The 27,708-nt window shown below is 54.5% G+C and overlaps 1 protein-coding gene across 4 annotated transcripts in view; it reads right to left on the bottom strand.

Annotated features, from left to right (window-relative positions):
• DNMT3A (DNA (cytosine-5-)-methyltransferase 3 alpha) overlaps window positions 1-27,708 on the bottom strand; it is a 91,226-nt gene that overhangs the window by 23,499 nt on the left and 40,019 nt on the right. For 3 of the 4 annotated variants that reach the window (XM_012727516.1, XM_004686391.2, XM_012727517.1), the window contains exons 4-6: window positions 15,711-15,981; window positions 10,056-10,099; window positions 9,553-9,699 (exon numbers count right to left, since the gene is read on the bottom strand). In XM_012727516.1, coding sequence (XP_012582970.1) covers window positions 9,553-9,699; window positions 10,056-10,099; window positions 15,711-15,981 — 462 coding nt within the window. The remainder of the gene's footprint in view (window positions 1-9,552; window positions 9,700-10,055; window positions 10,100-15,710; window positions 15,982-27,708) is intronic. The other variant, XM_012727518.1, reaches the window with a different exon arrangement.

Genomic DNA, 27,708 nt, shown 5'->3' with positions numbered 1-27,708 from the left:
GAGGGTCGGGAGCCCCTCCTTGATAACCTTCTCTCCTTCGGCCCTCCCTCCCAGGGCCCTCATTCCCCAGTGGTGCATGCCTAGAAGCCAGAAATGCCTTCAGCTGCTGCCTCTTCCCTCTGTTCCCACCTTCCCCTACAGCTCTGGATCTGCACCCCAAGAGGCTTCTCCACAAACCCAGCTCTGGGCTCTGATCACATTTGCCTCCCAGCAACAGGGTGCAGCTCCACCTGCAAGCCAGCCGGTTAGGGGCCTGGGGAGTGGGTGTGTGGGCTTGGGAGGGGATGGCCGCACAGCCGGTGCCCAGACCTCAGAGCCCTCACCAGGAAAGCCAGCAGGAGTGGGCGTGAACTGTCAGGCTGAGCTGGTAAGGCAAGAACTAAGTATACTTTCTCTGGTTCTTGGCTTCCTAATCAGCCTAGTGGGGCCACTGAGTCATACAAATGAAATCAAAGAAAGTGAGGCGAGTGTACCATCTGAGAGGTGAAAGGACCGAGTGACAAGTTTGCTGGAGGACAGGTGATGTCCCCTTGCTTTTGAAACTGGGCCTGGAAGAGAATTGTTAATTTCGTACCTGGTTTATGTGGGTCAAAATGAACCAAGTAAACCAGAAGGGCCTGAGCTGTTTTCCCTTCCCTCCCCCACCCCTCTCCGGGCTCCGGCTCCGGGGGTCAGAGGGAGGGGCCTAGGGACCACCATTCAGATTCAAGCCTGCGGACCCTCTCGGGTTTCAGGGTCCAAAAAGAAGACCCAGGAGGAGCCAGCAGATAAGCTTTGCGGCAAACTGCTGCTGAAAACAGCGGGGCCACCAACCATCTCCATCCCAAAGGAGAGATCTGAATTCCTCCCCCAAGTCCTTTCCGGTAGCTCTGCCCCCACCCCCCATGTTTGAAAAGGGTTCCCTAGCTCTCCCTTAGTCCTGGCTTCTTCTCAGATCCTTATCAAGGTCAGCGACTCTCAAGCCAGGCTGTACATGCAGCTGCAGGCCTTGGAAATGATGGGCCAGGCCTCCCTAAGATAGACACTAAACCACTCCCAGTGACTCATGTGGGCAAAGGGCGGTGAGTGAGCCCCGGAAAGTGCATCTTGGGGGACTCTCTTCAGTGACAGATTTTGTTAACATCAAATAATCCCAAGCTTGGCAGCTTGCACTTTCAAGAACCCCATAACCATCTGAGGAGCTGGCTTTAAAATCACAGCGCCCTAAAACAGTACATTTCTGTGCACCTTTCTAATGGAGAAACACTGAATTTGAATAGCATCTTGGGCATGTAATAACGTGAGTCTAAGTCAACTTTTGTTTTTGTTTGTGTTTTGCTCCACGAAGCTGCCTTCCAAACTGCATCTCGCTCCAAACATACCAGAGACCTAGCTGTTTTGTCCCTTTTTGTTTTTAATCCATCTGAGTTGGAAGCGAAAAGGTAAAATATTTGTACTGCCCACCACTCACTGACTAAAGAAGATGGCGACGAGTCAGACGGCACCTGTGAAGAAGGTGACCAGAGCGTGGCAAGTCGGAGGAATGGCGAGAGATTCCCACCGCACCCACACCGGGAGCGGGCTGCTGGCCCAGGAGAGTTTAAGACCGAAGTGAAGGGTAGGGTGGCCACGCGGCCTGATGGGGCTAGAAAGGGCCCTGCAGGCTGATGGGATGGAGCCTTGCGTGCTACTCTGGCTGGCTCCAGAAATTCTTCCAGCATGTCTGGTGGCCAGCTGCTCCCAGAAGCCTCAGGTCCAGGTCTTGTCCTGGACCTTTTCTCCCACCCCACCCTTCTCCCCACCTCTCCCTTCTGCCTGCTCTTGCCCTGTACAGGAGGGACTCCCAGGCTCCAGGTCTACATCTTCTGCTGCTACTAAACCCTTCCTCATGGAGAGCCACCATGCTGGCCTCTCAAAAAGCAACTTGTCCAAAATCTAATTCAGAAATCCACCCCTATTATGAGAATATCATCATGAACTTGGGGTAGGCGAGAGCTCTTAGAGATCCTACACTGACCAATAAAAGAAAAGATGATCAATTGGACTTTATGACAATGAAAAACTTCTGCTCGTGAAAACACATCCTTCAGGGCCTCCTGGTGATCTAGGGGTTAAGTCTCAGCACTGCCACTGCCAAGGACCAGCTACACAGCCTGAACTGGATTCCCAGCCAGTAAGGTGACCCACATGGCACAGCAGACCTCTGCTGCCTCCTCACTGCTCCCCTCAGCAGTGTTTTTTAGTAGCTCTCCCCACTCTGTCTCTGGTGAATTCTCTCTCACACATACCCCCTCCCCACCTCTGACCTGCAAAGGTAAGTGATCCCTCAAAGTCAAAGATAATGCCTTAATCAGTCCTGCTCCCCAGCTTTCTTGTGTCTGGGCACCCTGGCAATGCTGCCAGAGGTATCCCCCTAAAATACTGAGCCCAAGTTCCTCACTGGCAACAGGGAGATCCTTGACAATCTGACCACCTTTCTCGGTAGTTTTCTCTCTCCTTACATTTCCTCCCCAACCCCCACAGCCAGCTGCCAGATCCCTTGCTGCCCCCTAACCATCAGCAGCTCCTTTCCCTTACAGTCCTTCCCCTCACTTAGACCTACTGGAATTCTCAAAGGATACTAAAGATACCCTTTCCAGAATTCCCTAGAGAATCCAAACGCAACTTTCTCACCCTTTCTGCTCACCAGAGTTGGTGCCAGGAGTGCAGAGGGCGCATCCCAGCTGAAAGGTGCCCTCTGGGATGGGGCTGGGTGTGTCCCCTGGCTGCACAGTCCCCTGAGGTTTAAATGAGCCCCGAATTTGGATCCATTACCTCCCTCAACTAGTGTACCAGCGAGTCACAGAGGAATGCCACCCCCTGTGTGAACATCCTGGGGCCTCACTGACAAGTGGCCTAGTCTTAAAGCAAAGCAGTGAGAAATTAACCATTATATCATTTTGTTAGCCCCAGAGGAAATGCTATGAAGACTTGCTTCTCAAAGCTGCACTAAATATGCAAAGGATCTTGAGGCACCGGGATACTCCAAACTCCTGGGGGGATTCTACGGGCTTCGGCTTCTAGAATCCCACTCTGTGTCCATCCCCTGTGCCCATCTGTCAGGCACCTCCCATTCCAGGCCTTCTGGAGGCCCTCAGGCAGCGCTAGCTGGCAAGCCTTGGCCCCTCTGTGCCATCCAGTAACAGCCCCCATGCAGCACAAGTTAACCTCCCTAGGGGAGGGTGGGACCCCCAACTCCCCTTCAAAGTTCCCTTTGTGTCCAGTGAATGCTAGAGCACAGCGGGTGGTCGTACTCACAGGGGCGTTACCTTTACCGCCAGCCTCCCAGTACAGGATTTGCCCAGCTAAGGCTCACCTCTTTGAAATAACAGGCAAACACTAAGGTGACCATGAAAAAACTGCCGGTAGGGACAGACCAGGGGTAACCAAAGCCAGCAGCAGCAGGGCTGTGAGCTCCTGTGCTAAGGAAATGCGGGGTGAGGGGTGGGGGAGCAGCAACGTTGCAGCACCCCCTTCTCAGTGAGGCCATCAAGCCTCTCTCTCATGCCTATGCCTAAGCACCCCATCTACCTTTCTGATGCCAGCAGAAGAACAAGGAACAATAGAGGAGAAAAGGCAGACAGTGATGAGGAGGAAAGGCAAAGTCACAGCACTGGACAAGTGAGCTTTATGGGAAAAAAATGCTTTTCTGAACCCTTGTAGACATGAGCATGCCATTAGAAAAGGCACCACAGGCCCTCCCTGGTGGCGCAATAGTTTAAAACTCAGCACTGCAAGAGAGTGGCTGCCACTTCAGTGCAAGTTCGATCCTCAGCCCCAGAGGTGACCACATGGCGTGGCAGACCTCTCCTGCCTCGCCCACTGCTCTCCTCTGCAGTGTACTTTGTCAATCTGCCTGTTCTGCTCCCCACTGTTTCTGGTGAATCTTCTCACCGCCTGCACCTCTGGCCTGTATCCCAGTTTTGTATGCATAAATAAATAAATCTTTTAAAAAAAAAGCACCACTTTGCCTCTGTCTGGTTTTGCTGTGGCCCCTGGGCAATTTACCCCCACCCTCCTGGCCACTGGCTTTCTCACACTACAAAGTGGGGTGGCCCCAGAATAAGCAAACACTTCCAGGTGTAAACAGCCTACCCCCCAAGGGTGGGACTCACTGTGATGACAATTTCCCAGCCAGTTCTGAAGACCAGCCATGGACTTCACCACCAAGCACAGGCTGTCACCACAGCACCCTGCAAACTGGTTCAGCCTTTTGGTAAAGTCATTTGCCTCGCCAGCTCCAGATGGCATCCTCAGGTGTTTCTATTTTTGAGGCCAGCCTGCTCAAGTTCAGGTTTTTTGTGCATTTATATGTGGTGAATGAGGGAGAGAAAGCTCTGTCCTTTATAAATACCCTAAAACTACCCACATCCTTTGCTAATAATTTGATTTTATCCTTAATGGTCCACTTTGCGTTGCCTTTTCTCATGTCTCCTGGTGAAGGCCTAGGAGATCACACTTAATTCATTTCCTTATTTCCAAAGGCCCCAGTACAATGCCCCCCTACTTAGTAGGTGCTTAGCGATTGCTTATTAAAGGAATATCGCCCAGCAGGAGAGGACCCTCGGACATTCACAGGCTGCTCTCCCAGGGCAGACAGGAAGCACAGTCTGCTGCGACTGCAGGGCTATAAAGCAAGAGGAAGCAACATTTGCTCAGCTCACAGAAGCAGCAGCACAAATGGCCAATAACCATATGAAAAGATGTTCAACCTCACTTATCATCTGGGAAATCCAATTAAAATCATAACAAGATACCAGTTTCACACCCACTAGATTAGCAAAATATTGATGTTGGCAAAGGTGGAAGTCTTCTCATACGCTGTTTACAGGAGCATAAATTGGCGCGGCCCGTTTTGGAGGGCAATTTGGCAGATTTTATTAAATGCAGAATGCACAATCCCTACGATCCAACATCTCTCTTTCTAGGTATCTCGGAGAAACACAGATGCACAAAGAGGCGGGACACCCTGCAACGCTTATGCTATAAAATACCATGAACAACGTAACGGCCACTGACAGGAGAAAGGTTAATAGAATCACGGTCGTCCATACGGTGCACAGAACACTTAGTGCGTGGCTCGGTTGACCAGACTTCTTCTAAGTGAAAAGCCAAGTGGTGTGGTTCTACTTACGTAAAAAAGGAAAAGGGAGAAAAAAGCAACTGAAGTAAAAGTATATATTCACACAAATGTAGGTGCCTGGAAAAAATCTTGTTGTACATACACCAAGCTGACAGCACCAGGTGCCACTGGAGGAGGAATTAAAATCATGGGAGAAGGGCCTCCCTGGTGGCATAAGGGGTTAAAGTGCAACACTATGAAGCTATCCACAATGCTGTGGCATATCTGCCAGGGAGCTGACCCACATGGCACAGCAGACCCCTCCTGACCCCCCGCTGCTCCCCCCAGCAGTGTACTTCATCAATCTGCCTGTTCTGCTCCCCGCTCTGTCTCTGGTGAATCCTCTCACCGCCCCTGCACCTCTGGCCTGTACCCAGCTCTGTATGCATATATAAATAAATCTTTTTAAAAATCATGGAAGGGGGAGGGAGATTTGTTTCCCCAGGAATGTATCTGTATAGTATTTAAACTCATTTTAAGAATTATCAAGCCCCTAGTGGAGCCCGCCCTGTGCCAGAGCCTGTGCGGCCCTGGCAATGCTCACCACGCTGGATGAGAATTACTTGCTCCTGCAGCAGACCGTGGCCCACTACCTCCCCGACGCTAGCCCTGGCAGAGGTGGCCAGGCCGCAGGCGCTGAGCTGGGTAGAGCAGAAAACAAACCCTAGTGGGTGCGGCTCTGAGGACATGAGGAGAGCAGTGCACAGCTGTGTCCGGGGCCGGACTTCAGCCCCATAAGGCTAACAGTCACCCACCTCCAGGTAAGCGACAAGCCCACATCTCCACTCCCCTGCAAAGGTGAGAGTGTGAAGGGGGTGGGGGGCAGTTCTGCTAGGTCTAGAAAGGGTCTTCTTGGCTCAAGTACAGTGTGGGGTCCATATGAGTGTTTGTTCATGATTAACACAAATGTAACCCTTGAAAGTGAAGGCAAATCCCACTTCTATCTCAGGGAAGGAGGGAATGTCTTGTCCTCATTTGCTTACTTTAAATTTCATTCTTCACTCTGTGGTATTGTAAGTCTTTAAAAATTTGGGGGAGGAAGTTATTTTGCGGAGAGAATCTGGGAGGTAGGTCATCTTGGATGGACAGAAAAGAGCAGATCTCAGTAACTGAGCTTATTGACAAGGGTGGTCCTGGGAAAAAGAAATGGAAGTCGGGTGGGGGGGGGTGGAAGAAGGCTGGGGAGAAGGCCAGGGAAAGGGGCAGGTGCAGAGCCCCACGGCAGGGCGGAAAGCTCCCAGGCTGCCCAAACTCCCCACCCACTCTCCCAGCCACATCTCTGCAGCTCTCAGCCCAGCACACAGAGGCCACATCCCCGTGACTTGGAAGGCCACACATGCCACACCATCCTGCACACCCTTCTGCCGTCTCTTCTAGCTTCCTCCATTAAAAGCCAGAGCCACCTTTTGCTGTGGATTGCTCCAAGCACAATTAGTGCTCAGGATGAAGCTCTTCTCGAGGTTCCAGGGACCCTCATCTGATCATGGATAACTAGGAATTCTCCAGGCTTCCGTTAAGACACAGCACTCTCATTCATGGAAGGTTCTGGTAATCAGTTCATAACAGTGCCCTCTGTGAACTTTTAAAAACTAGGCTAGGGGAGGATGGCTGGGCCTTCAGTGACATCACCTGGGAAACAGCTGGATCTGGGGGTGGGGGGGGCGGTAGGGGCAGGACCTAGGCCCACATGATGCAAGTGGCGAGGGGGTCCAGAACGGCAGAAAGCGGGGCCAGAGGCTTGGGGATGTCCCTTATAGAAGCAGAGGAGGATGCTGAGGACATACAGTTGGAGAAAACAGGGAAGAATTTCAGGCTTGGGGAGGCAGTTTCAGAAGAAAGAGTCAAAGACCTGAGAACCAGCTGAGCATGAAAGCAGGTGAATTTCTGTATCCTTGGCAAGCCTGCCCCTGAGAACACAGGCGGATGTGACAATGCCACTCTGCAGTCCACGGGAACTTGGGAACCCTGAGAGCTAACTCCACATTCTCCTTACCTGCTCTTAGTCCGCGCCCCCACCTCTGTCCCCCATGGCACAGCCCAAGAAGGAAGAGCGTGGTATTCAGGACCAGGGCCAAGCGGCAGGGCAAATTCTAACCCCAGTCTTGCCCATCCCCGCTCAGCGCATAAGCCTGCAGTCAGGACATCAGCGGCACAGACACTGTATGAAGTTGTGGAATTCTGTAGCTTCAGCTACAGCAGGCGAATAGCAGCAATTCCACTAGCTCAAAATAAACTGTGTTTGTAGGTCTTCACAGCTCAAGTCCACATGCCCAAGATAGCTCAAATTAAATCAATGTTTCACATTTTGCAGTTAATGTTCATTGGTGTCCTTGGCTGGATGGGGGCAAGAAAGCTGAGGCCAAAGGTTTAAGAGTTACTAGGAAAATACATGATGATTGTTGAAGCTGGGAGGGGAGTTCCTGTTCTCTCTACTTCTGTATAGGTTACAAGAGCTTCATAATTACAAAGCCTTGAGATTTCAGTGGGAAACTTAAGACTGAGTAAACAGCTAACACTTTAATTTTTCCTGCTGAGTTGAGAAAAAACATCCTCCTGCCCCTACCCCCTTTTTTATTGCCCCTATGGGCAGACCTCCCATACTGCTTTTTCAAAGGAGCACAGTTTGAGAACCACAAAATTTCTAGAAGTTGTTTTCAGGTCTAAAGATATTATGGCTAAGCTTCTGGCCCCGGAGCGAACAAAGGTAGAGCTGAAACCATCACACACAATGAGGGGTTAAAGTGAAGGCCCAGGATTGGGGCCACTGCACAGGAGAGAATAGCCCAGTTCCTGAATTTTCATCCCAAAGATCACACTCAACGCTTGGCCTCGCTTCCAAGTAAGTCCCGGACAGACAGCCCTATCCCAGGCTCTTCTAGGAGAGTCACTTCTGCCTCCCAGATCCCCACAGAATTGGAAACAGTGGAGCAGCCAAGCCCTTGCCTTGTTTTGAACTTTCTCTAGTCCCCAGAGCGAACTCTCACCCCACTGGCTTCCTCTGTAGGCCTTGGTAAAGGCCAGCCAGAGCCAAGCCGCACGGGACCAGCCCGGGACACTTCTGCTCCCTTCCTGGTCAACAGCTTCTCTACCAATCCTGCTGCACAAAAACAGCCCAACCCACCCTTTGGTGCACTGTTTGCCTGGCCGCCTGGTCTTCCAGTTCCATCAGCTCTGAGACAGCGGAGGTGGGTGCGGTGCGCTGCCCCAGCCCTGTTTGAACAGGTGGAGCAATCACGGACTGACCGGGGAGCCTGTCCAGTCTGGCCCACCATGAGGCGCATCACGGCAGAAAGTGTCAGACCATGGGTCCCTGGTGGCGCAAGGGGTTATGTTCTGCTCCCCACTCTGTCTCTAGTGAATCTCCTCACCCCCCAACCTCCGGCACCTCTGGCCTGTACCCCAGTGCTTATAAGCATAAATAGATAAATCTTAAAAAAAAAAAGGTGTCAGACCCTGACAAACCATTACCTCACGAACTTCTGAGGGAGGAGGCCCAGAGCCCAGAGGTGCATCCACTGCATGCGCCCAGAACAGGGGTGACACTGCACTCCTTAGCCTCCCTCTTGGGAGGGAGGGACTTACCCTTAAACATCCCCACCTAAACCCTCTGAAGCCAGGCAAAGTTCTTTTCAGCACTGGTTTCTGCTGTATGAGTCCCTAAAAAACCTGCATTCAACTACACCCAGTACTCTCAGGAGAGTTCCTTCCCCCGAGGGCAGAGGACCCACTCTCTTGGGTGGGCCCCTAACAGCTTCACTCTGTTCCTCCTCGCTGACACTCTCCACGCACTCACCAACCCCATGGACTCTGCCCTCTCCGTCTCCACTGCTGCCCTGATCATCCACAGTAAATCGTCCTTCTGCCTAAAGTGGCTTCCCAGTACAGCAGGATGAAACCAGCTTTTGGCCTGGACGCTCACTGCTCCCCACAGACCCCTTGGCCTCTCTCTTGCTGAGTTCACTCTGAGCACATCGATACTTCAGTTTGCCTTGCTTGTGCGGTTTCCTCTGCCTGCACGTGCTCCTAGATCCCACCCACAGAGCCAGTTCTTCTGTCCTCTAGGTCTCATTACTGCTGCCTCCAAGAAGCCTCCTGACTACCTCACATAAAGCAGGCCTTGCAGGCCTCTGTTTTGCTTGTTTCTACTGGACTCTCCCATCAGAACGCCAACTCCATGAGGGCAGGGACTACACATGCAGAGTCTAAAATACTGCCTGGTCCAAGGTAAGTGTTCAATAGACATTTGTTGAAAGAACAAAGGAACCAGTCTCTTATGAAGTAAGAGAAGTTAATCTGAAAAGGATACTGAGGCTCAGGCAGGGCCAGACAACAGACCCAGGGGGTGGCTGAAGCTAACATGTGGTTGTCTGGTTCTGCAGGGCGGGCTGGGCCCAAGCCAGAAGGCACCTCACCTCCCTTTTCCAGCGTGCCAGCCATTCGTCCCGCTTGCGCTTGCTGATGTAGTAGGGGTCCCCCGCCTGGAAGGTGAGCCGCGGCATGGGCCGCTGCCGGAGGCTGGACTCCCAGCCGAGGCCACCCCTCAGCCGGCCCCGGGAGCCCTAGGACAGAGAGAGGAGACAACAGCATTAGGACAGGCACCAGCAGCGTCCTCCTGAAGGGGACTGAGGAGGCACTTGCCTCAAGCACAGGCAGGCACTCTGGACAGAGATGCCAGCCCTGTGAGTGCTGGGCAAGCCCCGGCCTGGGCTGAGGCAGTGAGGGCAGCGTGGCAGGAAGGTGCTGACACTGAGAGGACCAGCTGGCTGGCCTGCTGGGGACCTCCAGCCTTCACCTCCCATCCTTCTCACAGGGGCCCCCTCAGCCTCCCCCCGACACTCCCCAGTCACAGTTCAGAGCCAGGCTCTCTTCTAGAATCAGGATCCACAGAGTCCCTGGGAGTGGGGACAACACTTGCCTCCATTTTCATGGACTCGATGTTGGTCTCCTTCTGCTCTTTGCCTGTGGAGAGGGAAGAACAAAGGGACTGTCTTACAGGAGTGGCTGAGAGGCCCACCACGTGCATGGGAGCCCCATTGCCAAGGTGGGGCCCTTGTGATACGGAGCTGCCGGTGTGTCTGCCTGATAGCCTGCCCTATGCCCGGCTCTGTGCTGGCACTGGGGACTCGGGACAAACCAGAGCAGAGAAGACTGGAGCAGGGCTGGAGGCCCAAATCCAAAGGAACAAAGAGAAGGCAGGCTGTGGGTGCTGGCCACTGACTCTGTCTCAGACACACAGAGGGGACCCAACCTCCCCACCCCCTGCCCCAGACCCACTCTCCCACTCCTCCCCTTCCCAGAGGAGGGGCCAGCCTGTACAGCCTTCCTGGCTGACACACCCAAGCATTTGCTTCAATTTCACCTGTCTCCATGTGCCCTCTGTAACCCCTCTAGTCCGTTTCCCCAAGGTAGATCATCCGGTACCACCGCTTGGTGATGGTGATCATCAAGTGCCTAGGGCGGGGCATGCACACAGTAGGTGCTCAATATATGTCCGTTGTGTTCCGCTTGCCTTGGTTAAGGTAGCATTCCCTGCTCCTCTTCCCCTGGCCTCCCTGCAGCTCAACTGAGCCCTGGCTTTCTGAAAGGGAAGGGACCCCTGGGAGGAGCAGCCTGGGGTACAATTGGGGGGGGGTTCTTCCTCTCCTGTCCTTTCTGCCAGCACTCCTCTAGAACACCCCTTCCTGGTCAGCACCCAGTGGGGGTCCTGGTGGTAGAATTGGGTTCAAAAATTATGTCTTCTTGAGCTTCCTGCCGAAGGCAGGGCGAGTCCTCCTTTCACTGGGCCTCTGAACTCCTTTCTCTGAAGCCAAGTGCACTGGGCCCAAAGCAGGAAGGTCACTTAGGTTGCCTCTTGACAGCTGGGGGTGGGGGGAGCTTAGGGGGTGGGGGTGGGAACAAAGAACCAAAAACGGAAAAAACAGCCCCTACTGCATCTCCTGGCTGTGAAGCGGAAATCAGAGGTATTGCAGGCCTCTGAATCCTCAGCCCCAGAGGGGATGTCTCTTTCCTGCTCTCTCCTAAGGAGACCAGGGCTCTTCACTGCCTCTGCCCCCAGGGGCCCAGGGCCAGCACTGAGTGGGAAGGCCTGGGGGAGGCAGCAGGGTGGGGGCTGGATGTGAGGACACTGGCGTGTGGGCTTGCTCCCCGAAGTGCCAGCTGTTGCCGAGGGAGCCCAGGAGGGAGCGCCCGTGTTTGTAGGGGCTTGAGCACGTGTCCAGCGAAGGTCTTCAAAGGCATGTCTCGCCAGATGGTCTCTCCCTCCATGCTTCCCATAGGCCCTCTCTGCTCATCTGACTTTGTCCATCCTCACAGAGAGGGGTTCTCTCTGGCCTCTCTGGGTTCCTCCTCACCCCCTGTGCAGGCTGCCCATGAAGGCTTTGGGCTACCAGAAGGGGGCACCGCCTTTGGCTGCCCCCCAGGGTGCTTTGGACCTCAAATGGTTCATGCAGGAGATCCTCCAAGTCCTTTGACTTATGAGAAGTCATTTACTGATTGCAGTGAGAGAAAATCCGGGCTATGGAACTGTAGATGACTGAGTACTGATTCAGTCCCTAGATTTGCCCATAGGGAAACTAAGGCCTCCGGGGAATGGAGTGATTCACCACCAAAGCCAAAATCAGATTTTCAGGGTTCCTGACTCCCCAGTCAGCCAGCTTGAGGCTGTACCACCCTGGTGTTTCCCCTTCCCTACCCCTTACACTCCATTCTCCAAACAGAATGACTTTTCTGTATGCCATGTCCAACTGCATTCTCTTTGGAATTTTCTCCCTGATAGACTGTGTGCCCTCTTGAATGATGCCATATACATCCTTTCCAGCTCTGGTGAGCAGCAAAACAAACTGGCTGCCTCTGAATGCTGCACTTGACCTGGGTGAAGGAGGGTCAGCTGCTCTCTCAACACTGCAGCCCATCTGCTTCTGGCCCAGACACAGGATCCTGGCACAGCCAGGTGGCTGTGTGGAGGGGGCCCTGGAGGCTGGGCATGACCCTCAGGCATCTGAGGCCCTGGGGGCAGGTGCTTACAACACTTACCTGTTGATCTGGGACCATACTCAACCAGAGGAGACCCCAAGATCCCCTAAACCTCAACATCTCCATGAGAGGGGGAAGCCAGTCACTAATCTAACTCTAGATGCTCAATCTAGGGAGAGAGGAACATGCACTGACCGCAGGCTGGCCCTTTACTCGGAGACTTTAGTCTTGGGTTATCTAACTTAGTTGCTATATACTAGCGGTATTACTGTGGGTGAGTAACTTCTCTAAACCCTCAGTGTCCCCATCCCAGGGATGGAGCTGAGTCTTGCTCACGCGATCATATGGACAGAATGAGGACGTATATGAAGAACAGGGCTCCTCAACCTTGAATATGCTTAGAAATCAGGAGGATCTCTTTAACATGCAGATTCTAGGGGCCTCTCTGGTAGTGTAATGGATTAAAGAGCAGCACTATGAAGCCTGCCGCAGCCTCTTCAGCAGTTCAATCCCCGGCCAGGGAGCTGACCCACACGGCGCAGCAGACCATTCCTGACGCCCCCGCTGCTCCCCTCAGCAGTGCATTTCAGTCAATCTGCCTGTTCTGCTCCCCACTGTCCCTGGTGAATCCTCTCACCAGTCCCCTACCCCACACCGTTGGCCTGTACCCCAGCTCTTGTATGCATAAATAATCTTTACAAAAATAAAGTAAGATGTAGATTTTGATGCAGAGTGAGGCCTGAGCATCTGCATTTCCAATTTCCCAGGTGGCGCCGCGGGTCTCAGGACCACTGTGAGGCACAGGGACAAGAGCACCACCATGCCGGTGCTCTGTGAGAGAAGCACCCGGCCACATGGCACAGGCGCTAAGGCGGCGCTGCCAGAGCAGTCCTGATGCGTCTACCCAGGCACTCCCTGTGCTTGCTACTCCAATCACCCTGCGCCCCGTTGCTCCACGCTGCGCTACACGCCTGGGACCCCCATGGGCACACGGGGTCACCTGAGCCACAGGCACGCAGCCTTACAGTTCTTTTTTTCCTGTATGGTCCTGAGATGGGGTTCCAGGAAAGACTGAGGGGCCCCTGAAAAGAAACCTGAATGAGGGGAACTGAAAGGAGACCACGGCCAAGTCACTTCCTCCCTGGGGCCTTAGTCTCCTTCCGCCTTGGAACCAAGCAGCTGAGTGTGCGTTCTGTGTGGCTGTTTGCCCAGCCTCCGATAGGCCACTGCCCACCTCGCTAGGTCACGCCTCGCCAGTGTCAGCATCCGGGCAATTCACAGTGGCCTGAGGCGTCCCCACGAGCTTCATCCCTGACAGCATTTCCACTTCCTGACCTGCCGCGACCACACGGGAGAGCTCCAAGGAGCTGGACACCAAGGAGGCTGGGAGCTCAGTGGCATGCTCAGCACCAAGACTCTGAGGAGGACCCAAGCAGTGTGTGACAGTCCTAACCCTCTTCCCCTGGAGCCCCTGGCACGCCATCTCACTCCCCCTCGCTACTGCTCGCTCATCGCAGCCACCCACCTCCATGCCCGCAGCAGCCTCCAGCCACTCAGCTGCGCCCCAGCCCTCCCTTCCATTCCAGGATCCAGATGGCAACATGATCTTTCGGAACACAAAGCAGAGGGCAGCCTTGAAAGTGTGCCCTAGCCCTGACTGCTCTGCCCTTGACCTGCATCCTCTCCCTTCCTCCTGCCACACCTGTCTAGAACCTGGGAGCCCTGATACGTGTTTTCATAGCCAGTCCCCAGCACCCCTCACATGGTGAATTCTGGCCCATCCTTCGGCTCGGGCTCCTTTATTATAGTTCACGAAGGAGCCATGTTTATTTTCCCTTAGAGAACTTATGTCCATGTGTAATCACACACTTTGAAGTGTGGGTTTCTCACTAATGTCTCTCCCCAGCCTACTGAGGTCCTGGAGGGCAAGAACCAGATTTCTGCTCATGACGGTTTCCTGGGTGTCTCAGAAACACCTGTGGACTGACTGAAGCAGAAGCATTTGAGAACAAACAGCAATGCAATCTCTAACTGCAAGCAAAGCCTCCAGGCTTAAGAGCAGCCTTGAAGCTGCGGCTCTGTTGCAGTAGGCAGGAGGAAAGGCAGGGCCGGGGCAACAGCTGGGTGCCGCTGATGGGGTCCCAGGAAGCTGAGAGTCAGCCGGCATGGCGTGAGGGGAGCAGCCCGGAAGGCAGGGATGCTGGCAGGGCCCCCGGGTCTGCGTTCACACACAACACACCCTTCCTCCTGCCGGGGCGCCACTTACCACTCCAGGCCTTGAACACACCCTGCGTCAGGACATAAGCCAGGAGGTTGGAGGGCATGGGGGTGTCAGGGAGCTTGAGCCCTGCTGCAGGACAGCAGAGGCAGCTGAGGGCCCAAGCCAAGCTGGGATAAACCCCTCATCTGCCATTACAGATGTGCGGTCCCTGAGTCAGTGACCTCATCGCACTGAATCTCCATTCCAACCCCCATCTTAAAATGGGGTAACAATGCCTCTCAAAGACTGACAGAGTAGCTAAAACAACACATGCAAAATACCTCAAAACAGACTTTGTACCTAGTGGGAGCATCGTTTAGTTGGATGATAAATGAAGGAGAGATATTTTAAAATAAATTTGGAAAGCTCTTTTCTGGAGATGCTGTCTATATATGCACAGTTTGGATTGGTAAAAAGTAAGTTACTCCAATTAATCGATTTACTCGTCCTATCATACACACTTGGAAGGAAGACTCTGAAATTAAAATGCACATATGCAAAGCAACCTGGCAGGGCCCTAGGAGGATCAAATGTGATAATGTATGAGAAAGCACTTTGTAAACTGCGAAGCCCTGTACAAATGCTAGTTGTCCTCATTACTAACATGTTTACAGCTCAGTTGGCCCTGAAATCGCTGGCTTAACCTGAAAGAGAAAAACGGGCAACTTTCCAGGACTCTGGGGCTAGGCCAGAAGTCCCCCCGGAGGGAGCGGCCTGAGCTGGGCCACTCCCACCGACCCTCCTGCATCCCCGTCACTGCCAGATTTTCAGTAGGCAACTGAACGGCGCTGGGCCTAGGACAGCTCTACCATAGAAGCCAGCAGGCATTTAGTGCCCACGCAGGCGTCTGCTGCCCCGGAGCGCCCAGGCCAGGGCTGTACGCACAGACATCCTTAGCATCCACAGATCTTACGGGAGAGTAAGCAGCTGAGGGAGAATGGCAGGAACTAAGGGAAACTAAGGCAGACAACCAGCCTACTGGAGCTGGGTGGGGTGGGGTAGGAGCAGCCATCACCTCGTTAGAGCAACTACTGGCATTTTACGAAAATGCTGTTGCCAGAGCTAGCCTCCCTTCCACCTCAAGAGAAGCCCAAACTCTGTAGACTTTTATGTGAAATTTCTCAATTTTTAAATACAGGTAACTATTTTTTTCAAATGTTCAAAACACTATGCAGATCAAGTGAAATGTGTTGTGTGGATCCAGCCAATAGCCAGGGCACAGCCTGGATTTCCCAGGCCCAACTGAGGCCTCCTGGGGCCTCCTAGGCCCCACTTCTCTAGCGCTGAGGAGAATCCTGGCGAGCCCAGAAGAGGCTGCCCCTGGTGCCAGGGACTCACCCTCTTCAGCAGGGGCTCCTCGGCCATCCTTGGGGGTGCAGCAGCCATTCTCCACTGCTCTGGAAGCTTCGGGTGGGGTCTCAGCTGCACCCTCTCCCTCTGCAGGGGCCCCGCCCTTCTGCCCCCCAGCGGGGCTCCCCTCTTCTGGCTGGGGCTCACTTCGCTTTTCCAAGTCCCCGTTGGGTAACAGCTCTGAAGGGCCTGAGTCCTGGGCCATGGACGGGGACTTGGAGGTCACCACAGGGTCCTTCGGCGTGTCACTGCTTTCCACCTGGGATGAAAAAGAAAGGTATTTCAGGGGAGGTTCAGACCAGTGATCTTGGCCTCGTTGGGGTCACTGACATCCCTGAAATTCTGGTGGAAGTTATATATTACATGCCTCTCTCCAGAAAACTGTTCAGATAAACATTCACACAAACAAAACCCTCATGATTTTACTCTTTGTTTTGAGATACAGGAGTCTGGCCTCCTGAGGTCAAGGAGTGTGTAGAGTACAGCTTTATACAAAAAGGAGAAGCACCCAATAGGTCCGGTTCTGCTTCCTACCCCACCTGGCCCAGCCCCATTCACTAATGCAGCACAGGGCTTCCAAGCCTTCTCTGGTCTTAGGATTTCCCTCCTTCAAATCAAGACCCACTTTAGAAGATTCTAGAACCAACCAGACCAATTATGACAACCCCAGCTAATCTGACTTGGGCTGTCAGAGCCCAACCAGCTCCTCTCTGAATCTGTCAAAGTCCAGACTCACTGACTGACTGACTGGCGGGTGTGTGGGGGGCCAGGAGTTAGAAGGGCCCTCCAGGGGTAGGAAGGGTTAGAAGAAACATCCCTTTGGGCCCCACTACCTCGCAGCTTTTTTTAAAAAAAGGTTTATTTATGCATACAGAACTGTACCTTTGGTACAGGCCAGAGGTGCAGGGGCGGTGAGAGGATTCACCAGAGACAGAGTAGGAAGCAGAACAGGTAAATCGAAAAGTACACTGCTGAGGGGAGCAGCGGGCAGGTCAGAAGAGGTCTGCTGTGCCATGTGGATCACCTTCAGGGCTGGGGATCGAACTTGCACTGAGGTGGCTGTGGCTAGCTTGCAGTGCTGTGCTTTAAGCTGTTGTGATACCAGGGTGGGGGCCCTACCTAGCAGCTTTGGCCCCCTCAGAAGAGCCAGAGTGCTAACAAGCAATTTTCAGTTTCTAATCCTTCAAAAGGAAATGTATGTTTTATCCCCAAGAGTCTAAGAGCTGGCTTTGCTACATACATAAGCGTCACTGCACAGTGGGCAAAGTGTCTTCTCACCCATCACCCCTCTAGATCCTCTTGACCTTCCTAGAAAGGTTTTCAGAGATTTTTGTGATTTGCTCGAGGTCACACACTGTGAGGACAGAGCAAGCATGGGACATCCCGGTGCGAGCCCCTTGCTCTTGCCATCTGGCGTATGGTGGGCCAGGACATCTCAGAGGAGATGGAAGCGTCCGCTTGGGGCAGAAGAGGGAAGTGCACCCTGTGCTCAATGCCCAGCCATGCCCACAGGCCCCAGGCTGCCCTCAACCACCCAGCAGGGCGCTCTACTTGCAAATGCCCATCCTGGAGGAGGGGGATGTCCACTCGGTCAACACGCTGGCCTGCAACGTCAAGCTGCAAAACCAGTGCCCCTTGGTTTTCCCAACCTCAGACATGATGGCTAGATCAGTGGAGGTGGTTTGTCTTCTTTTGGTCTATTCCTAAAAGCCAAGTACATTCTATAAAAATTTAAGCCACATGAAAGTGAACAGTATTAAAAGGTTAAAAGCTCCTATTTCAACTTCCTACCTCCAATCTCCCTCCTACAAGGGAGGGATTAGCTATTATTAATAGCCTGGAGAGCATCTTCTCCAGACTTTTTTCATGCCTCTGAAATTGTGTGTAAGCTACGTGTGTCTACACATATACTCTCACACACATCTAGATCCAGAACCTCTTCCCCTACGAGTCTCACACCCCATGCTGTTCTGCAACTTGCCTTTTCACTTATCAAGCAGAGGCTCCTCTCTATGCCAGTGCCTATGGAGCAGTCTTGGCAGTCTCGCGGTTACATGCGCCATGGTTTACCCCAACAGTTAGTGGCTCCTTGGCCTGATCTGCTCTGCGCTGCAACATCCCTGCATGCACAGCTCTGTGCGCCTGTGGATTCCTGCAGGCCAGGGCCCCAAAAGTGGACAGGCGGGGGTAAAGAGCATGCCATCTAACTGTAAGGAGATGCTTCCACGCCCTCTGCAAAAAGCCACACTACTCAAGGGTACCCTGACACCTGAGAGAGCTCTGGTTTTCCTAGGCCTGGAACAGCCTGACTATTTCCAAAGATGGTCTGCTCTATGGGTCCAGGGCCTCAACTGGAAGGCTGTTCTTGTCTGGTGAGGAACTCTCAGAAGTGGCAAATAGGGACAGCACCTTGGGGGAAAAAAACAATGAGAACAACACCCACAACTAGCATCCCCCTGAAAGAGGCTCCAAGCACACGGAGCAGCCTGGGGGCGAACAGCAGGAACTCCAGCTGCTCCTCCTCAGCCTTGGGCGCCTGGGCAGCCTGCTTCCACGACATTTCCCTCAAGAGCTGCACACTTACACAGCCCTCTGCAACTGGAGGATGAGGGTGTCACAGCAAGAGGAAGAGGCCCTGAGGAAGAGCGCCATCTCCCCCCCTAGACTTAGGTGCAGAGGGCAAAAGCTGGGAGGGCCGGGAGGACGACAGGTGGAGCCCTCAGCCTCATCTGTGTGTAGGGATCCCACACTTCAGTCAGTTCTCGGACAGTCTTTGGTCTTTTTCACCTTCTTGCTCAAGCCAAGAGGGCTGCTCCCCTCTGCAGATCCTCTCACCCCTCAGTGTTCAGCCTAGCCACGTGTTAAGAAAGCCCAGGCAGCCAGGGCAGTGGAGCATGCCCGGTCCTCATGGCCACCTCAGGTCACGCAACTCTAAACACCACAGAACCCCAAACCTGGCACCCCAAGAGAGGATGCTGTGGAGCCTGGCAAGCCACTTGGGCTGAGGACTTTGGATCAGAGCCAGCCTCTCCCAGGGCCATGTCCTTTTCCCATCATCATGCTCCACAGACACCGCAAGTTGGGGCAGGCTCCCGGGCCCAAGGCCCCAGAGAGCTGCTTGAGACAACTCCGATGTCCCTCACTTCCTGCTGGGGACCACACGGCCTCCTCTCAACCTGGGACGCACTTCCTGTTGACTGCTAGCACCAGAGTACAGAGGCCCAGGAGCACTAGCTGGGTCCGAACCTGGCCCCAGGGTCCCTATCACACCCATCAAGCCCCTCTCCAGGCCTGCCCTGAAAGACCCCACTGCAGCACAAGACACCCATCCTTCCAGAGCTGCGGACTCACCCTTCGCACAGCTGCAGCCTGGGGTGAGTTCAGGGGCTGAAACCCCTGATCCCACCTTTCCCCAGCCAGGCCAGCTGCCATCGCCTGCCCTCTGGTCCCGCAAGAGACCGGGCCACCCAGTGCTCTGGGGCTGGGGAGTTGATGGCTTCTGCCATCATCGATCCTTGATCCATCTGGCCCATCAAGAACTCTCCTACCCACCCCCTGAGCTAGAAGGTAACCCTCACTGGTCCTCTCACTGGGGTCCAGGTACCAGGGCCAGTCAAATCCACTGGAAGGAAACCACCCAGAGAAAGGAAGCAGGCCCGAAGTCCCGCAGGCAAACAGCGCAGTGACCACCCACCCCGCGCACTGCCCCACTCCCCACCCCCTCGCCGAAGAAGCTGGGTGCTCCCTAAAGTGTTCAGGTGGGAGTAGCAGAAAACACCCCTGGCGGCCGCTGGGCCCTGCATCCCCTCCTCTCACCATACCCCAGCCCCTCACCATTAAAGGGCAGACTCAGGGGAGTAGGCCCTGGCAGGGCTCGGGACTCACAGTTAATCCCGTAATGCCCAAGATTAGGTAAAGAGACCATGTCACTCACAGGCTGAGGGAATTTCAATTCTGCTGCATGTTAGCTGTAACTGCTGAAAATTCTGGTTTTGTCTGCATGTGCTCATACAGTCAGTTGCCTTGAAAGAAGACAGAAAACACCCAGGAGATACCCGTTTCTCATTACCTGGGTGGGGGAGTGGCAGAAGCCCCCCAGTCCCCTTAGGAGGCACCGCCAGCCCCTGGAGGTGACAGTTTCGCTTCCTCTGCTTCTCCCCTGTGGGCTGCAGGGAGGGGGCAGGAGATGCGCAGGATGGAACCTGCAGTAGCACCCCTCAGCCTCTTCCCTTCAGGGGAGGCCAGGAGGGGGTAGAACTGGGGCATAAGAGTAGAGTGAAACTTGACCCAATCGTTCACTGAGCACCTACTCCCCCAGACAGGCCTGATTCCGGGTCTCCTCACCCTGCGCACTGCCCCTTCCCACCCAGCCCCTCCGAATTTTCTGATCTTTGCCTTCTTTCCAGGCATGACTTGTCCACCCCCATGCTGCCGCCAGATTCAGAGGGTGTTGGGGCACAGCCCCTCCTATGAGCAGCTTATTCCAAACAGGAGGAGGCGGGGTTCTCTCCCTGGGCCATTTTGCCCCAGAAGACATCTGGCAGTGTGTCTGGGACACACTTGGTTGCCACGTGGTGTGGGGGAGGGTCAAGGAGGTCGGGGCCAGGATGTTGCTGAACATCCTCGAGGTGCAGGACAGCCCCCACCAGCAAGAACCTGTGGCCCCAGATGTTAATAGTGCTGCTGACAACCCTGGGCTGTGGGTAGGGCTCTGACCAGCGCCTGTCCTTTTTGTAAGGACAGCATTTTTACAATTAAAAAAAAAAAAGGTAAATTATACATAACATAAAAGTAGCAGCTTAACCGTGTCCAAGAGTCTTCAGCGGCACTGGGCGCACTCACGCGGCCATGCAGTCCTCTCCCAGGCGCGCTCTGCCCCTAGACCAAAACTCTTGCCCCAGGCCCAGGTCACCCTATTCTGTCTCCTAACCTGTATTCTGCCAACCTGTCTCTCCCTGACACACGTGTGCACACTCACACAAGCCTGGAAGGGATCCAAGCTGGGCACGGGCCTCTCAGCTTTACCCCCACACCCAGCTCCCAAGCCCCTGTGTCTCTGGCAGGGTTCAGGCCCCAGCTCATGTGAAGGAGTGGAGTGAAGCCCTCTCTGGCATGCACAAGCAGCCCCCCTCACTGTACCCACATATACTTGCTTTCATGTCCTCACCATCCACCTAATGATTTGTTCACTGGTCTTGCCCTCCAAGACTGTGAGCTTGGCCTTATTTATCTTTTTTTTAAAAAAGATTTATTTATTTATGCATACAGAACTGGGGTGCAGGCCAGAGGTGCAGGGGCAGTGAGAGGATTCGCCAGAGACAGAGTGGGGAGCAGAACAGGCAGATCGACTGAAATACATTGACGGGTCAGGAGAGGTCTGCAGTGCCAGGTGGGTCAGCTCCTTGGCTGGGATCGAACTGCTGCTGCAGTAGCTGTGGACAGCTTCACAGTGCTGCACTTAACCTGTTGCGCCACCAGGGAGGCCTATTTATGTTTTTATTTCTCTCCCTTCCAACTGCTTTACCAATAGCTCCCCTCCACACACATGACCTGGCATACATATGCTTATAAAATTAACAAATCTGATTATCACAATTATTCTAATGAGTAGTGTTTACCCTCACTTTTCCAGGAAAAAGGCTCCCAGGCTTACCTCAGGCCACACACCTTCAAAGTGGTAAAACTTTTAGAATGACCCAGGTATAGTGGGAAGCATTTGAAGGCAGGCTCCCCTTCTGGACTGAATCTCTGGAGAGCCCAACCTCAAATCCCAGGGCTCCGAGAGAGTCCAAGGGGGCTTTGATGTGCTTAAACAGGGCCAGGGAAAGGCTGAGTACAGGCTGTAGGGGAACTGACAGCAACCTTCCCGCCCCGAAAGCCAGGAGAAACAAGAAGGAATCTTCTGCCGTGAGCCCATGAACCCACTGTATCCAAAGCCGGCTCTCCAGCCCCCTCTCCACCCACTGCAATGTGTCCCCTCCTCTTTTGCTCCCAGTCTGGCCCAGACACCAGAACTTCACCCTGGCCTCTCAGAGGTAAGGCCTTATCTCTCCAGGTGGAGCAATATTCAGGCTCCAAACAGGGAAATCACTTTTGAGAATTCTTTTATTATGTTTTCACACACATAATAAAAACCTGGCAAGAAAAGGTGAGGGAAACAAACTAGGGAGATGGGGGCCAGGCCTCTGGGGGTGCAGGAACCTATACTGAGGGCCGCCAGGGCAACCCCGCCTCACAGGCACGCCTGGCCCAGGGCTGCTCCGGGGAGGGAGGTGCGGAGGGGGGCTCCAGGCAGCCATTCTCCCTCCTCCCACTCCTGCCTCTCCCACTGGAAACCCCCGGGACCGGATGGTCAGGATACAGAGCTCTGGTGCCTGCCACCCTCTCCCAAAGGGGCTGTGGCTGGAAGGGGCCTTAGACCCCAGTCCCTGGGGGCAGCTCTGAGGTGGGAGGCCTGTGACACAAGTGGGGGCACCCCTCCCCTCCTCCACAGAGGCCTCACCTTGTTCCCCCTGCTTTCCCACCCCCCTCATGTTATCACCGTTGTGCCTTCAGGGCTCTCTGCAGCTCAGCTTCGTGCCAGCCAGGAACTCTGGCGTCCAGCCAACAGCGGCCTCTCAATTAAAGACACACAGACACACACGCACATGCGCAGACACTCGAGGGGCGCGCCACTGCCTGCAGACACCTCTCGCCTGTGTGGACAGAGATGTGCACCAAGTCCACAAAACACACACCAGTCCCCTCCCTCACACTGGTGCTGCTCACCCCAGCTCCTCCCCTCTGAGGGCTGGTCATCCCCAACCAAGTCCTGGATTTTTCCAGGCTGACTGTAGTTTCAGGAAGCAGCGGCCAGTGTCTGTGGGCAGGGCAGCCCTGCCCCCAAGTGTTGGCTAGGGGCCTTCTCCCCCTCTCTGCTCCAGGTCCCTGGCAACCCTGAGATCTGACTGGCCGGAAGTGGCCTTCAGACAGGAAGAGCTGAGAGGCCTACCCACGCCCACTCTAAAGACAAGTCCCCAGTGGCCTCCACATGCCGCCTTTCTGGGAAGAATGGGACTTTGGAGTAGGGGTCCTGACTCCTCCAATTTCCTTCTCCCTAGTGGAGCAGCTAAAAAGGCGAGTGGGGTTGAGGGACAGCAGGACTAGAGGCCCAAAAGGGCTCTAAGTGGGAAGTGTGGCCCCAACCCACCCAGGTCCTGCCAGTTCTCTGGCCTCTTATGCTGCCTCCCCCCTTTCCCCAGAGACCTCTGTGCGTGTGCGTGTGCGTGTGCGTGTGCGTGTGTGCACATTCTGAGTAGGAGAGACGTTCAGTGCCTTACAGGTCACTGGCCCTGTGCTCCTGCTAGCCACAGCAAGTGGACACAAGAACCAACATGCCTGGTGAGTGGCCGGCCCACAGGGGGTTAGGTGTCCCTCAGGGATACCTGTCCATCTGGAAGAGGGCCTGGCTGTGCTCTTTGAAGTCAACCTCAAAGGCTTTCAGAGTGCGCTAGAGGCTCCCTTTAAAAAGACATTATGCATAAGCGGCCCCTGTATCTGAGCAAATCTCTTTTGAAGTTAGGTCTACTTTCACCCTGCACCTCCATGCCTAGGGTGACAGGTTTGGTTAGAAGGGAACCCACCGTGGGCAAGGGGCTTTCTTTTCCACACTTCATTTGCTTCTGTAAAATCTCTAGTGGGGGTACACACGCGCACGCACACACACGCACAGGCACACGGGGGCACGCGCGAGCCCCACCGACGTGATTTCACAGCTCCTCGCAGCCCCTTTCAGCCTCTGTGTGTGCAGACCCGAGAGCCACAGCCTCCAGCCGTCCTCTCGCAGCGGCTCTGCCTCCCTGGGATCCGCGTAGCCGCCCTCCCTGGGCACTTCTCCAGCTCAGAGATGTCTTCCTGGAGGTGGCACAGACGCACCAAGTCCTCCGGGTGGGGATGGTGAAAGACCAGTGTCAGCAGCTCTGCCCAGATGCGTGTGCCGGCGGGTTCCTGCGCTGCAGGTGCAGCCAGGCTGCAGAGCAGCCCAGGGGTCCCAGGGAGACCCCTCGGGCGAGGGGCTGTGGGCATGAATGACTTTTGTGGGTGGTGGTCCTGGGATGTATGACTCTGGGGGAGGGGCAAGAAGGGGTAAGCACAGATTATTTTGAAAAACCAGAGATTCTGGGATTTCATTTAGATGCTTCTTTAGGCTAGCTTTCTAGCCTGCTCCCAAAAGGGCTCCACCCCATGTCTACTCCCTACTACTGGACTGTGGGAAAAGCCATGATGTATTTTTGCTTGAAAAACAGAAAAAATGCATCATGACTTTTCCGACAGCCCATAGCATTCTGGGTCTGTGACTACGCCACGTGGTCCCTGAGGCCTATTACATCTCCGTTCAGCTTTTCCACAGCGGCCAGCAGGTTGGGGCCGGCCAATTCTATCCTACCTCTGGCACCAAAGGGCTCAGGGTGTTTTGAGGCACCACCCACCCCACCCTCTCCTTCTAGTTCCCAGCATCCTCTTGTACATAACCCATCATGCTCATGGATGCCAGAGCAAGCTTCCCCAAACCCGATTCCCATTATTCCATATTCCTCACAAACCTTCCAGATAAACACATTTTTGAGAGAATAAAGTATAAACCCCTCAGGCTGTCTGCATTCTTACCTCTCTAAGATTTAATGTGTTCTTGAATGAAACACTTGTCCATTCAAACCAGTCTGCCTTTTTTAGAACATGGGACATCCCAACAGCCACACCCCTAAAGCATGCCCTTCTCCATCTCCCCCCAACCAAACGGGCCCAGGTGGGGGGTTCTTCCATGCTTCCCCTGACTTTTAAATGTTACCGCTAAGGCCAGAGTCGACCCTACCCCCTCCTCCTTAACATGTCTCCCCTGGCCTCCCCAGCCTCCTTCGAAGTCCATACCAAGGCCAGACTACTACTCGGGATGGACTTCATGGGGGCTGACTGAGTGGTCAGGTGGGGCAGCAAGCAGATGAACCCGCAGGACATAGTGACAAGAGAAGTCTCTAACTTCAGGAGCAAAGGGACCGCCCTGTTCTCACACCTCTGCAAACATGAGAAGAGGGGAGAGGGCTGCAGCATTCCAGGGGCCTCTGAGCCCAGGAGGGGAGATACATTTTTGTGCGTAAAAACAAAGGGGCACAGAGGCAGGGATCAAGATTCAAGAGGGTGTCCAGGAGCACTTCTGACCTGGAAACACAGAGGGGATTTTAGCTCCATCTTACTGGGCTAGAAACTGAGCCAATTCAGCCAACTCACAATAGGTGAATTAAACCGTACCCTGCCAGCTGAAGCTGCAGGGGAAGGGTTCCCCAATTTCTCGGTTTATACCCAAGTCTTCCATTCTGATGTGGGGCAGTTCCGGCCTCTGGAACTCAAACTGAGGCGGCCCAGCATTTTGTGTTGGAGGTTCAGCCTCCAACACAGAGTGAGTAACCTGGCTTGGAGCCGGCTGAGCTCAGTGCCTGCTCTCAGCACCCTCCTCCCCCCACCCCCCCAACACACACACACACACACACACACACACACACAGCCTTTCTGGGATATTCTTAGCAAGAGGTGACCTCAGAGTACTCCCACTGAGTAAAAATAACCCTGGAGGAAGTTGGTGGGTATAAATCTTCAATGAATAAATACAGTGCTAGTAAACAGGGTATGGAGTCCCGGAGGGTCGGTCATCCCCAGGGTCTGGTGGGCAACAGCAGAAACGGTCCCTCCCAGTGGCCTAGCTGTGATCAGCACAAAGAACAAAGGCAGTCACAGAGCTGTCTGAACTGGCCACCAGGCAGGAACCAGCTTCACACACCCTCACTGTCACTGTGTAATGGCCTGGTGCAACAGCCTGTCTCCCCTGTGCATCCCCCCAAACCCAGATTTACACTCTTGGGCCAGCAGGGCACAGCCCTGCACGCCACTATCCCCTCCTCATGTCACGAGTCCTGGCCAGCCTGCAGGCCCTGGACCTGGGTGTCAGCTCCCTTTCTAAGCCCCGCCTAGCCCCTCGGTGGCTTCCTGTTTCCTGTTGCTGCTCCAGCTGCAAGCATCATGGCTCTGAGGCCAGGGCCACAGACCAACGCTGCTGCCTGATTCTAAGGCGGTCCACCTCTGCCTCCTCAGACCACCAGGCCTTGCCCACTGACCCATGGCGGCTCCCAGGTATTTGGGTCAACCCCCCCAACCCCGTTCTGTGCCCTTTGTATGCTTTCTGGACTAGCTCTACCCACTTTACCAGCTAACATGCATTCCCATGTTAACTAAGAAGTGCGGGTACCCGGCCTCCAGAGCACAGTTGGAGTGGTGAGGAGGGAAGGTCCCTGAGGCTGGTACACAGGAGTCTGAGACCTATCTGCCCCTCTGAACCCCATCTAAGGAGGGGACAGTAGTGACAGCACCTGCAAAGGACCCACCTATCCCCTGCAGAGCGCCGTCGGCGCTACATGAGGCCTCGCTACACAGAAAGCGCTGTGCCCATGAGCCTCTGTTCACAGCCTGTCCTCAGGCTGGGGTGGGCTGGGCCTTGGTGGGGCGCTAAATGTTAGAGCTAGTGGAAGGGCAAGTTCTCGCCACCTGCCTTCCAACAACGTGGGATGAATGGTTAGGCTTCTGTCTGATTCCCCATCTACCAAGAAATGACGCTTCAGTGAAACGTAACCATGCAGGTGGTGTGGCAGTGGCATCTCATGGCCAAAAGTTCCTGAACACTTATTCTCAAGGTCTGAACAGACAGGGAACAAATAAGTGGTCTCTGCAGACCATGGACCAGCCCTTAGGTCCTGTCTTTCATTCTGAGTGTTCACTTTGATTCATATTACTAGTGGAACAAAAGGGAAAACCAGCGTGGGTCCTGAGGCCTGAGCTGGGCTTCATCTGCGAGACAGGCTCTGACAGCAATGCGTCTGGGCAGGAGGCACGCCTTGCCGTGCAGGGGCAGTGGGAAGGGGGGTTTCTAGAAGGGAGGTGGCTACTGAGCACCAGGAGGGGTAAGAGGGACCCACTGTGGCAGGCAGGCAGCATTTGGGTCTTGTCTCACGAAGTGGAGTCCCTGGAGATGCTTCTACAGAGATGGGCCATCAGCGGGATTGAGTCTAGTTATGTGTGCTGCCTGTCTCCAGCACAGCAAGTTGAAATGAGTCTTATTTATCCGAGCGGTCTCCTCATCCTGGCGGGTGCCTGGGAGGTGTACAGTGTTCTTTGTTGAGAGGAGGAAGGGCTGGAGGGGTGTGGTCAGAAGTCTTGTGGGGTGGGGAGGTCTGGTCTGGGCAAGGGGGCAGCCAGCAGGAGCAAGGGGAAGGCAGCCAGGGGTAGACAGACCTTGGGGATGAAAGAAGGCGAGAGACAACGACTTCTTCGTCTTGGGCAGGGGAATGAGGACACTAGTGGGTGACCTCATCCTTCCTGGTCCAGCTCCAATGCTGGACATGCAACTCTGCACAAACAACACCCCCAGCCTTCAGCCAGGGTGTGGGGCTTGCTAGCCAGCACTCCCCCTCGCTCCCACCTGTCAGGATCTGAGCCACACTCTCTCCCCTGTCCAGGCTGAGCTGGATGACCGGAACTCAATGGCTTTCAAGCTCCCTGATGAAGTCAGTGCCAGGGCCACAGCTGCACCAGGTCCCCAAGTAGCCCTCCCTGCCGACATCTTCCACCAGGGTCCTCACTGGCTCTACTGAGAGCCTATGGGACAGGGTACCCTGGGCTGACCCCAGCTGTAGCACCGACTCTCCTGCCATGGACTCCCATGGGGTCCAGGAAGCACTGTTTTTTCTGGGGTCAGTCTTTCCCTGTTCCCCCAGGTGCTGGGGTTGAGCCCCAGCCCCCCAATCAGTATTGCCTTCCCCATGATCTCTCTCACATGCTGGGGCCCTTGAGAGCCCGGAGGCTGCAGATGTCACCCGGGACACAAGCTGGACCGCACCCAGACTATGGCCTGTGGAGGATGTGCACCACCTTCCCTAGGACGGCCAGGGGGCTGATGCTCAGC

Source organism: Condylura cristata, unplaced genomic scaffold (assembly GCF_000260355.1).
Source record: "Condylura cristata isolate star-nosed mole 26May11 unplaced genomic scaffold, ConCri1.0 scaffold00020, whole genome shotgun sequence".
NCBI classification, from domain to species: Eukaryota; Metazoa; Chordata; class Mammalia; order Eulipotyphla; family Talpidae; genus Condylura; species Condylura cristata.
This window is presented reverse-complemented; position numbering and strand designations above follow the sequence as displayed.